Genomic DNA, 12,317 nt, shown 5'->3' on the forward strand with positions numbered 1-12,317 from the left:
CATGTTACCTAAAGAACAATATTTAGCTGTGACATCTGGCAGCTGATATCACACCTGGAGAGGCCAAGAGCACAATGATCCAGAGGGGAATTAGCTCAAATGGGAGAGCGCTCGCTTAGCATGCGAGAGGTAGCGGGATCGATGCCCGCATTCTCCAAGAGACTTCTTACACGTGGGTTCGAATCCCGTCCTTGTTGTCAACATGTAACATTTAGCTGGCCATTTTAACTCCAGAACAAGATGGAGAACAAGGTGATGGACTGCTAATCCATTGTACTCTGCACGTGTGGGTTCGAATCCCATCTTTGTCGTCAACATGTAGCAGAGACACGATTCCTCCTGTATGTTCCTGCACCTCCTCAAATACTCTTGGGCTTAACACCTGGACGAGTATCTTCCTGTCAACAGAGCATTCAGAGGACGAGGTGGCCGAGTGGTTAAGGCGATGGACTGCTAATCCATTGTGCTCTGCACGCGTGGGTTCGAATCCCATCCTCGTCGTCAACGTGTATCGTTAAGCTGGCCATGTTACCTAAAGAACAATATTTAACTATGACATCTGGCAGCTGATATCAAATGTAGATGTTGTGCGAATCCCATCCTCGTCGTCAACGTGTATCGTTTAGCTGGTCATGTTACCTAAAGAACAATATTTAGCTGTGACATCTGGCAGCTGATATCACACCTGGAGAGGCCAAGAGCACAATGATCCAGAGGGGAATTAGCTCAAATGGGAGAGCGCTCGCTTAGCATGCGAGAGGTAGCGGGATCGATGCCCGCATTCTCCAAGAGACTTCTTACACGTGGGTTCGAATCCCATCCTTGTTGTCAACATGTAACATTTAGCTGGCCATTTTAACTCCAGAACAAGATGGAGAACAAGGTGATGGACTGCTAATCCATTGTACTCTGCACGTGTGGGTTCGAATCCCATCTTTGTCGTCAACATGTAGCAGAGACACGATCCCTCCTGTATGTTCCTGCACCTCCTCAAATACTCCTGGGCTTAACACCTGGACGAGTATCTTCCTGTCAACAGCGCTTTCAGAGGACGAGGTGGCCGAGTGGTTAAGGCGATGGACTGCTAATCCATTGTGCTCTGCACGCGTGGGTTCGAATCCCATCCTCGTCGTCAACGTGTATCGTTAAGCTGGCCATGTTACCTAAAGAACAATATTTAACTATGACATCTGGCAGCTGATATCAAATGTAGATGTTGTGCTCTGCATGCGTGGGTTCGAATCCCATCCTCGTCATCAAAGTGTATCGTTTAGCTGGCCATGTTACTTCCACAACAAGATTTAGCTGTGACATCTGGCAGCTGATATCACACCTGGAGAGGCCAAGAGCACAATGAGCCAGAGGGGAATTAGCTCAAATGGGAGAGCGCTCGCTTAGCATGCGAGAGGTAGCGGGATCGATGCCCGCATTCTCCAAGAGATCTCTTATTCTTCAATGTGATGGTTGTCTGGTTCCAGATCTTGTTGTATCAGAGACACAATTCCTCTGGAATTGATGAGATCAGTCAAAAAACTTCTGGTCTGATGCCAAAGAGAAGATGGAGTCAGGTACTGGTCAACACCTGGGAAGTATAGGTCTGATTGAGGGAAATGGCACTCATGAACTGCTCTTAATGGAGGGTTCTTCCTCCACCCCCACCTCCTCACTGTTCCAGATGTTTCCAGATGTTCCAGGTGTCAAATGTAGATGTATGTAGATATTGTGCTCTGCATGCGTCGGTTCGAATCCCATCCTCGTCGTCAATGTGTATCGTTTAGCTGGTCATGTTACCTAAAGAACAATATTTAGCTGTGACATCTGGCAGCTGATATCACACCTGGAGAGGCCAAGAGCACAATGATCCAGAGGGGAATTAGCTCAAATGGGAGAGCGCTCGCTTAGCATGCGAGAGGTAGCGGGATCGATGCCCGCATTCTCCAAGAGACTTCTTACACGTGGGTTCGAATCCCGTCCTTGTTGTCAACATGTAACATTTAGCTGGCCATTTTAACTCCAGAACAAGATGGAGAACAAGGTGATGGACTGCTAATCCATTGTACTCTGCACGTGTGGGTTCGAATCCCATCTTTGTCGTCAACATGTAGCAGAGACACGATTCCTCCTGTATGTTCCTGCACCTCCTCAAATACTCTTGGGCTTAACACCTGGACGAGTATCTTCCTGTCAACAGAGCATTCAGAGGACGAGGTGGCCGAGTGGTTAAGGCGATGGACTGCTAATCCATTGTGCTCTGCACGCGTGGGTTCGAATCCCATCCTCGTCGTCAACGTGTATCGTTAAGCTGGCCATGTTACCTAAAGAACAATATTTAACTATGACATCTGGCAGCTGATATCAAATGTAGATGTTGTGCGAATCCCATCCTCGTCGTCAACGTGTATCGTTTAGCTGGTCATGTTACCTAAAGAACAATATTTAGCTGTGACATCTGGCAGCTGATATCACACCTGGAGAGGCCAAGAGCACAATGATCCAGAGGGGAATTAGCTCAAATGGGAGAGCGCTCGCTTAGCATGCGAGAGGTAGCGGGATCGATGACCGCATTCTCCAAGAGACTTCTTACACGTGGGTTCGAATCCCATCCTTGTTGTCAACATGTAACATTTAGCTGGCCATTTTAACTCCAGAACAAGATGGAGAACAAGGTGATGGACTGCTAATCCATTGTACTCTGCACGTGTGGGTTCGAATCCCATCTTTGTCGTCAACATGTAGCAGAGACACGATTCCTCCTGTATGTTCCTGCACCTCCTCAAATACTCCTGGGCTTAACACCTGGACGAGTATCTTCCTGTCAACTGCGCTTTCAGAGGACGAGGTGGCCGAGTGGTTAAGGCGATGGACTGCTAATCCATTGTGCTCTGCACGCGTGGGTTCGAATCCCATCCTCGTCGTCAACGTGTATCGTTAAGCTGGCCATGTTACCTAAAGAACAATATTAACTATGACATCTGGCAGCTGATATCAAATGTAGATGTTGTGCTCTGCATGCGTGGGTTCGAATCCCATCCTCGTCATCAAAGTGTATCTTTTAGCTGGCCATGTTACTTCCACAACAAGATTTAGCTGTGACATCTGGCAGCTGATATCACACCTGGAGAGGCCAAGAGCACAATGAGCCAGAGGGGAATTAGCTCAAATGGGAGAGCGCTCGCTTAGCATGCGAGAGGTAGCGGGATCGATGCCCGCATTCTCCAAGAGATCTCTTATTCTTCAATGTGATGGTTGTCTGGTTCCAGATCTTGTTGTATCAGAGACACAATTCCTCTGGAATTGATGAGATCAGTCAAAAAACTTCTGGTCTGATGCCAAAGAGAAGATGGAGTCAGGTACTGGTCAACACCTGGGAAGTATAGGTCTGATTGAGGGAAATGGCACTCATGAACTGCTCTTAATGGAGGGTTCTTCCTCCACCCCCACCTCCTCACTGTTCCAGATGTTTCCAGATGTTCCAGGTGTCAAATGTAGATGTATGTAGATATTGTGCTCTGCATGCGTGGGTTCGAATCCCATCCTCGTCGTCAATGTGTATCGTTTAGCTGGTCATGTTACCTAAAGAACAATATTTAGCTGTGACATCTGGCAGCTGATATCACACCTGGAGAGGCCAAGAGCACAATGATCCAGAGGGGAATTAGCTCAAATGGGAGAGCGCTCGCTTAGCATGCGAGAGGTAGCGGGATCGATGCCCGCATTCTCCAAGAGACTTCTTACACGTGGGTTCGAATCCCGTCCTTGTTGTCAACATGTAACATTTAGCTGGCCATTTTAACTCCAGAACAAGATGGAGAACAAGGTGATGGACTGCTAATCCATTGTACTCTGCACGTGTGGGTTCGAATCCCATCTTTGTCGTCAACATGTAGCAGAGACACGATTCCTCCTGTATGTTCCTGCACCTCCTCAAATACTCTTGGGCTTAACACCTGGACGAGTATCTTCCTGTCAACAGAGCATTCAGAGGATGAGGTGGCCGAGTGGTTAAGGCGATGGACTGCTAATCCATTGTGCTCTGCACGCGTGGGTTTGAATCCCATCCTCGTCGTCAATGTGTATCGTTTAGCTGGCCATGTTACCTAAAGAACAATATTTAACTATGACATCTGGCAGCTGATATCAAATGTAGATGTATGTAGATGTTGTGCGAATCCCATCCTCGTCGTCAACGTGTATCGTTTAGCTGGTCATGTTACCTAAAGAACAATATTTAGCTGTGACATCTGGCAGCTGATATCACACCTGGAGAGGCCAAGAGCACAATGATCCAGAGGGGAATTAGCTCAAATGGGAGAGCGCTCGCTTAGCATGCGAGAGGTAGCGGGATCGATGCCCGCATTCTCCAAGAGACTTCTTACACGTGGGTTCGAATCCCATCCTTGTTGTCATTTTAACTCCCAAGATGGAGAACAAGGTGATGGACTGCTAATCCATTGTACTCTGCACGTGTGGGTTCGAATCCCATCTTTGTCGTCAACATGTAGCAGAGACACGATCCCTCCTGTATGTTCCTGCACCTCCTCAAATACTCCTGGGCTTAACACCTGGACGAGTATCTTCCTGTCAACAGTGCTTTCAGAGGACGAGGTGGCCGAGTGGTTAAGGCGATGGACTGCTAATCCATTGTGCTCTGCACGCGTGGGTTCGAATCCCATCCTCGTCGTCAACGTGTATCGTTAAGCTGGCCATGTTACCTAAAGAACAATATTTAACTATGACATCTGGCAGCTGATATCAAATGTAGATGTTGTGCTCTGCATGCGTGGGTTCGAATCCCATCCTCGTCATCAAAGTGTATCGTTTAGCTGGCCATGTTACTTCCACAACAAGATTTAGCTGTGACATCTGGCAGCTGATATCACACCTGGAGAGGCCAAGAGCACAATGAGCCAGAGGGGAATTAGCTCAAATGGGAGAGCGCTCGCTTAGCATGCGAGAGGTAGCGGGATCGATGCCCGCATTCTCCAAGAGATCTCTTATTCTTCAATGTGATGGTTGTCTGGTTCCAGATCTTGTTGTATCAGAGACACAATTCCTCTGGAATTGATGAGATCAGTCAAAAAACTTCTGGTCTGATGCCAAAGAGAAGATGGAGTCAGGTACTGGTCAACACCTGGGAAGTATAGGTCTGATTGAGGGAAATGGCACTCATGAACTGCTCTTAATGGAGGGTTCTTCCTCCCCCCCCCCCTCCTCACTGTTCCAGATGTTTCCAGATGTTCCAGGTGTCAAATGTAGATGTATGTAGATATTGTACTCTGCATGCGTGGGTTCAAATCCCATCCTCGTCGTCAACGTGTATCGTTTAGCTGGTCATGTTACCTAAAGAACAATATTTAGCTGTGACATCTGGCAGCTGATATCACACCTGGAGAGGCCAAGAGCACAATGAGCCAGAAGAAACTACGACTTGGTAGCGTTCCAGGTAACCCGTAGCTCGTGTTTTTACCGTCCTGTTGTCTGTGAAAGTTCCCTATAACGGCCACTCGTAACTTCCGACCCGTGAACTCGTACCAGATCGAACTGGTATGACTTCACAGGAAGGAAAAACACAAAGTACGAGTTTCCTTGAACGCACCATGAGTTAGCAGCCCCCGCCCTTGTCAGGCATCAATTGGTCCTCGTGCTACGTCACCACATTCACGCGCATCCCTTGGCTGCACACACAGCCCTTCATGCCGTTCTCTCCCCTCATTGGATAACACTTGTATCCCACAAGGAAAATTTTCTCCTCGGGTTACAGCAGAGCAGAGTGACGGAGAGACTCGTGTTTAGGCTGAAATACTTCATGTAAGGGATTGCTGACGGAAAATAGGACTATTTAGGACTTATATTAACAAAAACATTCCACTGATATCTGCTTTAACTATGACATCTGGCAGCTGATATCAAATGTAGCTGTATGTAGATGTTGTGCTCTGCATGCGTGGGTTCGAATCCCATCCTCGTCATCAAAGTGTATCGTTTAGCTGGCCATGTTACTTCCACAACAAGATTTAGCTGTGACATCTGGCAGCTGATATCACACCTGGAGAGGCCAAGAGCACAATGAGCCAGAGGGGAATTAGCTCAAATGGGAGAGCGCTCGCTTAGCATGCGAGAGGTAGCGGGATCGATGCCCGCATTCTCCAAGAGATCTCTTATTCTTCAATGTGATGGTTGTCTGGTTCCAGATCTTGTTGTATCAGAGACACAATTCCTCTGGAATTGATGAGATCAGTCAAAAAACTTCTGGTCTGATGCCAAAGAGAAGATGGAGTCAGGTACTGGTCAGCACCTGGGAAGTATAGGTCTGATTGAGGGAAATGGCACTCATGAACTGCTCTTAATGGAGGGTTCTTCCTCCCCCCCCCCCCTCCTCACTGTTCCAGATGTTTCCAGATGTTCCAGGTGTCAAATGTAGATGTATGTAGATATTGTGCTCTGCATGCGTGGGTTCGAATCCCATCCTCGTCGTCAACGTGTATCGTTTAGCTGGTCATGTTACCTAAAGAACAATATTTAGCTGTGACATCTGGCAGCTGATATCACACCTGGAGAGGCCAAGAGCCAAATGGTCTAGAGGGGAATTAGCTCAAATGGTAGCGCGCTCGCTTAGCATGCGAGAGGTAGCGGGATCGATGCCCGCATTCTCCAAGACACCTCTTATTCTTCAATGTAATGGTCCTGGTTCCAGTTCTCTTTGTAGCAGAGACACAATTCTTCTGGAATAAGGACCACAGCAGAGGACAAGGTGGCCGAGTGGTTAAGGCGATGAATTGCTAATCCATTGTGCTCTGCAGGCGTGGGTTTGAACCCCATCTTTGCCGTCAACATGTATCGTTTAGCTGGCCATGTTACCTAAAGAACAATATTTAACTGTGACATCTGGCAGCTGATATCACACCTGGAGAGGACATGAGCAAGATGATGTGGTGCAGCACCGCTGTATTCATACATTTACAGTAATTTGATCGATAAAACTTTGAATAATTAGCGGAATCAGTTACATTCTGAGGAATGATCAAACATGACACTTCCCTTGATAACAAGAAAACAGAATGTAACAATTGTGCGAACAATTACTGGATGTTTTTCCCCAGGGTTTGAGATTTAATTGACTCTCGATCATATGTTCACACACAGAACTAGGGATGGGAATCGAAAACCGGTTCCTCTTCGGAACCGGTTCCAACTTGGATCAATTCTTAGAATCGTGTGCGTGTCTGCTTTAACGATTCCCTTATCGATTCCGTTTGGTTCAGAAACTCGCGCATTAATTGATTAATGACGTTACGTAACGTTCCGTTAAAATCAATCTTCATTATAAATGAGGGTGCTTAGTGTTTATATCCACACGTCACCGTTTGTTCTCACAAAATAAAGTTAGTGGCGTGTCTGTGTGGAGCGGAGCTGCTGACAGATGCAGCTGACAGTGACGTTTCTTCATCACTAAACCTGTGAGCCTCCCTCTGGTCCTCCCTCCCTCACGTCGTGAGGACAGGACAACGTCTCCTGAACAGGCTACATATTCTTTCTGTTTTTCTCTCTTTATTCTAACCACTTCCTTTCAGGTTTTGCTCGTAGCCACGTGAAACGGTAGCTGCGCCCTGTGTCTTTTCTCTGGCGCGCTCTCTCTCTTTCGCTCGCTCACTCGCTCACTCCGCATAAAAACGAACGTTATGAAAACAATAACCTACAGATGCATAAAAACCATGTAATGGAAACATTGTTAAATTCCTCCTGTGAGCACAGCTGGCCCACAGCCACAGTGGTCTAGTGTTAACCTGTCCAGGCAGGTCGGTCCTGTCAACTTTTTTAATGTCAGAGCCATTTATGCAGTGTTTTCAACCTTGGGGTTGGGACCCCATGTGGGGTCGCCTTGAATTCAAATGGGATCGCCTTAAATGTCTAGTAATTGATTAAAGATAAATAAATAAATAAACTAATTATTTTTCACAATCTTAAACAACTATATTCTTGATATATTCACTTTCTTGAATAAATCAAGATAAAATAAAATGCAGCATATACAAATATCTGAGCTTGCTCATCTTGAATGAGGGTCACCAGAAATTTGTGATGTCAAAAGGGGTCATGAGCCAAAAAAGGTTGGGAACCACTGCATTAATGCAAACAAACCCATTTCTCTTTTATTCCCTCACCCAATGAGAATCGATAAGAGAATCGATAAGGAATCGAATCGATAAGCAATATCGATAATGGAATCGGAATCGCTAAATTCTTATCAATACCCATCCCTACACAGAACATATAGTTATTTACACCATGTATTTATCCCATGCAGCCGCGCCGTCCTCTCCTCCTCCTGTGCTCTGGGAGTGGACAATATGACGGAGAGACGGTGGTGATTAAATATAGAGAAGGAATTTTGATTTTGAATTTTAAGTTAGATTCTAAGAAGAATGTTTCTGGAACACCAATCCAATGCAAAATAAGGGTGCTGTTGAATTAAATCACCGTGGCAATATGGATCTAACGCATACGGGTTGAAATTAAATGTGTGACGTCCGATAATAAAAACATAATCGTTCTTCTCAATCATCATTTCCTGAGTCTATCTTCAGTTCACCACCACACCGTCTGTGTCGGCAATTCCCCTTTTCCTCCAAACCATGCATACGCATGGGTCAGAGTTTGCTTAGAGCTGCGCACATTCTCCCGTCAAGTTTGTTTTTTATAGATCACAACCTTGGCGTGGAAAGTCACGTACGCCACTTTCAGGCCCGTTTTGTGCGTATGCAACGGTTATAAATGAGACCCCAGGAGAGGCCATTAGAACAATGATCCAGAGGGGAATTAGCTCAAATGGGAGAGCGCTCGCTTAGCATGCGAGAGGTAGCGGGATCGATACCTGCATTCTCCAAGAGACCTCTTATTCTTCAATGTGATGGTTCTGGTTCCAGTTCTCGTTGTAGCAGAGACACAAATCCTCTGGAATGAGGACCACTGCAGAGGACGCGGTGGCCGAGTGGTTAAGGCGATGGACTGCTAATTCAGTGCGCGAGGGTTCAAATCCCATCCTCGTCGTCAACATGTAATGTTTAGCTGGGCATGTTAGGACACATCTGGAACATCTGCAGAGTGCCATTGTGTATTGATTGATTTAGTGACTGAGTGAGGTGCGTTCAGGTTCAGGTTACAATGCGGCTGATGTTTCCGCTCATTAGTGATCATCATTACTGAGCCCTTTTATCAGCAGACTGTCTCAGTGAGCTGAGTGAACTGAACTGGTATGTCCTCCAGCTCGCTGAGAGACAAGGCTGTTTGTAATGAGATCATCTGTTTATAGACACGTCCATCTGCCAGACACTGACAGGTCAACCACAGATGAGACCACAGTGTGTTCACAGACAACACATTCAAGGACCTCAACAGATCCCCAGAACAGACGATCTCCTTCTGGATCGGAGCCTGGAGCTGAGCTTGAAGGAGACTACATCCTAAGACAAACTGACAGACTCAAGAAGGACATGAAGAGCCGAGGATGAGACGTGGTCATTGTTTAAATGTGGATAATATGGAGCAGTTTTTTTTTAAAGTGTTCAACCAACAGGTATACAACCCCCTACCACCACAGGGCCCAGGTCGGATCGTCCCGAAAACATGGGGTGCTAGTAAAGTTTAGGGAGGTCATAAAAGAGGCTTTTTTAAGTGTTTCAATGTCTAATTCAAGGAAATACAGGGTTGTTGCGGAAATGAACAGCATCATCTGAGAACACCAATCAAATATAATCACACATTCGTCTCATAGCACTGCAAGTTGCCCCTTAAATCCTTCATCATCAGAGTGTTTTTAGTCTGAACGTCCACAGTGTTTTGACTGCCCAGGTAAGATTTTCCAAGGTTTTAAAAAATAACTGCATCAACTGGATCGACTTGGACCAATGGTCATGGAAGTCTGAACGTGTCTCCTAGATTTGGGAACAGGCCGTGGTGAACGAATCAATGATTTCCAAACGCTTCTTTGCAGACAATGTGTTTCTGTTGGTTTCATTGCATCTTGACCTTACAGACAGACAGAGGCTGTTTGAAACCCACAGAGTCAACATGTCCATGATCTCTGGACCTAAACCCTAAAGTCAATGGAATGACCTACACAATGAGATGTTTACTCACTACATTCATGTTACCAACCATGATTGACACACATTCTGTTATATGTTTCAATAAAACTGAGCCGATTGATCCATAAAGTGGGAACAGTAGTTTACATGAGTCAGAGTGGGATACAGTCTGCTGTGTAAGTTTGTGTGTGTGGTTGTTGTGTATTCACTCACTTTGTTAGTGCGCTCTTGTTCATCCTTTGCTCCTCGTTGTCGGTGTTCAGACACTGATTGTTGATCCTGTTCTCCCAGAACGACTTGATGTGCAGTCTGTCGTGGATCAGAGCCACATTCATCTGCAACAACACAACCAAAGCCCCTGAGACCAGGTTAGAGGCAGACAAATATAAACAAACTGCAGATGAAGGCACAAGTATTCAGGTCCTCCAGAGTGAACTACATGAGTTTAAAGTGTGAATAATGTTATTTTGTCATTATCGTGTGTTAAACTGCAACAATCAGTCAGTTTTACTCCAGCTGCTCAAATATGGAGCGTTGTTGTGATCAAACTGTTAGCTGGTTTCCTTTCTAAATGTTTTCTTGACAAATTGATCGAGAGAATTTATTAAATATAATAAATAATGAAAGATTCATAGAGATCATCGCCATTTGCAGCCACAATCAGACATTTCACTGTTGCATCAGTCAGATAAATGTCACGAACAGGTCAGTGGTAATATTAGATTAGATAACATCAGTCAGAGGGGTGTGATATATTAGATCAGATCACATGGAAATAATCACATCTCTGGACTTCATCACTGCAGCAGTGGTTCACCTCTTAAATGATCCATAATGTTAATAAAATCTTTAATTTTGTCTTTTCACAGTTGTGATCTTCTCTATGGAAGCAGAACAACGTCTAAACTGCAGCTGTTTGTTGCTCTTTTAATTGTGCCTATAACAACAACATCATACAGCTTCTCACTTCAACGTAGTTAAAACCAGAAAACTGCACAAAACCAGCTCAGATCCAGATTTAACTTCAGATGAAACTTTAATCCAACTTTAAATAGCACAATAACGGGTTCTACTACTACTACACATGTACTACAACTTTAAAAAAGCAGTTTCAGATATATGTTTAACCTGGTGTAATGTTCTTCAATAGAAAATAGACATCATAAGGTCAGAAATATATGACCCAGTCTGTATTATTTGTGGTATGTATGAATCAACAACATGAATCTACTGTTTAATCTACTGAACTGTGACGTTTTACTGCAATGAACAATTCTAATGTAAAAAGATCTGAACAGAAAGTTTATGACCCAAATAAAACAAAGATAAAAAACAAAAACAAACAAACCTTGATTCAGACGTGGAGCTGAATGTCCGTCAGCTTAATGAGGGATGAAACTGTGAGTGTGTGTGTGTTCCCCCCTCCTCTGCAGAAATAAATGTTTTACATGTGAACACTGGTCAGTGATCAGTCATTAAATGTCTGCCCCCCTCTCAGGACACAGGGGGTGAGAGACACGGATGAACAGACAGAGAGAGAGAGAGAGATGGAGGGAGAATGAAATGACAGACAGGGATGGATGGAGAGAAGGGGGGGAGGGAGGGAGGGAGAGCTCAGAGGTGTGAATGAACTTATTTATAGAGGCAGTTTTTTATTGCCTGACTTGGTTCATGTCTGAGCTCTGATTGGCCGACGAAGCTCTGAAGTAGTTTTACTATTTTTAAGTTTCAGAAATGTTTCAGTGAAAAGGACAGAAGGAGGTGGAGAGAGATGATGGGTTTGTTGTTGATCTAAACGGTTGGAAAGGTTAGAATGAAACGAGAAAATCCCACAAGTCTGGTTGTTTCAGTGGGAGGTTCAACAAGTTAAATCACAGCTAATATCATTCATCTAAACAGATGAACCACCACAGTCACACAAAAGACAGGTGATAGGCTAAGAATAAGATTTTAACAAAAATGATTAATAACAATAATAGGCGATTAAAGCAGAAGTAAGCGGAATCTAAGTCTTAAATAGTTCTATCTTCCGACAGCAATCACTTATAGTGTTTGGTCTGAAACACGGGTCTGTCAGTCACTCTGCTCTGCTGTAAGCCGAGGAGAAAACTTTCCTTGTATCCTACAACCTTTATCCAATGAGGAGAGAGAACGGCATAAAGGGGCAGTCCTCTCTGTGTGTGCAGCCAAGGGATGCGCGTGAATGTGGTGACGTAGGGACGAGGACCTATA

General features: G+C 45.0%; 1 protein-coding gene and 7 non-coding genes across 8 annotated transcripts in view; 7 read left to right on the forward strand and 1 right to left on the reverse strand.

Annotated features, from left to right (window-relative positions):
• Positions 1-11,708, reverse strand: part of LOC146980695 (protein FAM240B-like) — a 42,765-nt gene extending 31,057 nt beyond the window's left edge. The window contains exons 1-2 of the mRNA XM_085787924.1: positions 11,434-11,708; positions 10,299-10,420 (exon numbers count right to left, since the gene is read on the reverse strand). Coding sequence (XP_085644050.1) covers positions 10,299-10,420 — 122 coding nt within the window. The 5' untranslated portion in view covers positions 11,434-11,708. The remainder of the gene's footprint in view (positions 1-10,298; positions 10,421-11,433) is intronic.
• On the forward strand, positions 420-501 carry trnas-gcu (transfer RNA serine (anticodon GCU)). The gene has a single exon. It is a non-coding gene; the product is annotated as a tRNA-Ser (tRNA).
• On the forward strand, positions 1,051-1,132 carry trnas-gcu (transfer RNA serine (anticodon GCU)). The gene has a single exon. It is a non-coding gene; the product is annotated as a tRNA-Ser (tRNA).
• Positions 2,203-2,284, forward strand: trnas-gcu (transfer RNA serine (anticodon GCU)). The gene has a single exon. It is a non-coding gene; the product is annotated as a tRNA-Ser (tRNA).
• On the forward strand, positions 2,834-2,915 carry trnas-gcu (transfer RNA serine (anticodon GCU)). Its single transcript has one exon. It is a non-coding gene; the product is annotated as a tRNA-Ser (tRNA).
• On the forward strand, positions 3,985-4,066 carry trnas-gcu (transfer RNA serine (anticodon GCU)). The gene has a single exon. It is a non-coding gene; the product is annotated as a tRNA-Ser (tRNA).
• Positions 4,600-4,681, forward strand: trnas-gcu (transfer RNA serine (anticodon GCU)). Its single transcript has one exon. It is a non-coding gene; the product is annotated as a tRNA-Ser (tRNA).
• On the forward strand, positions 6,746-6,830 carry trnas-gcu (transfer RNA serine (anticodon GCU)). The gene has a single exon. It is a non-coding gene; the product is annotated as a tRNA-Ser (tRNA).
• Positions 11,709-12,317: the final 609 nt, after the last annotated feature.

Source organism: Trachurus japonicus, chromosome 9 (genome assembly GCF_045865225.1).
Source record: "Trachurus japonicus isolate A0001 chromosome 9, Traja_1.0".
NCBI classification, from domain to species: domain Eukaryota; kingdom Metazoa; phylum Chordata; class Actinopteri; order Carangiformes; family Carangidae; genus Trachurus; species Trachurus japonicus.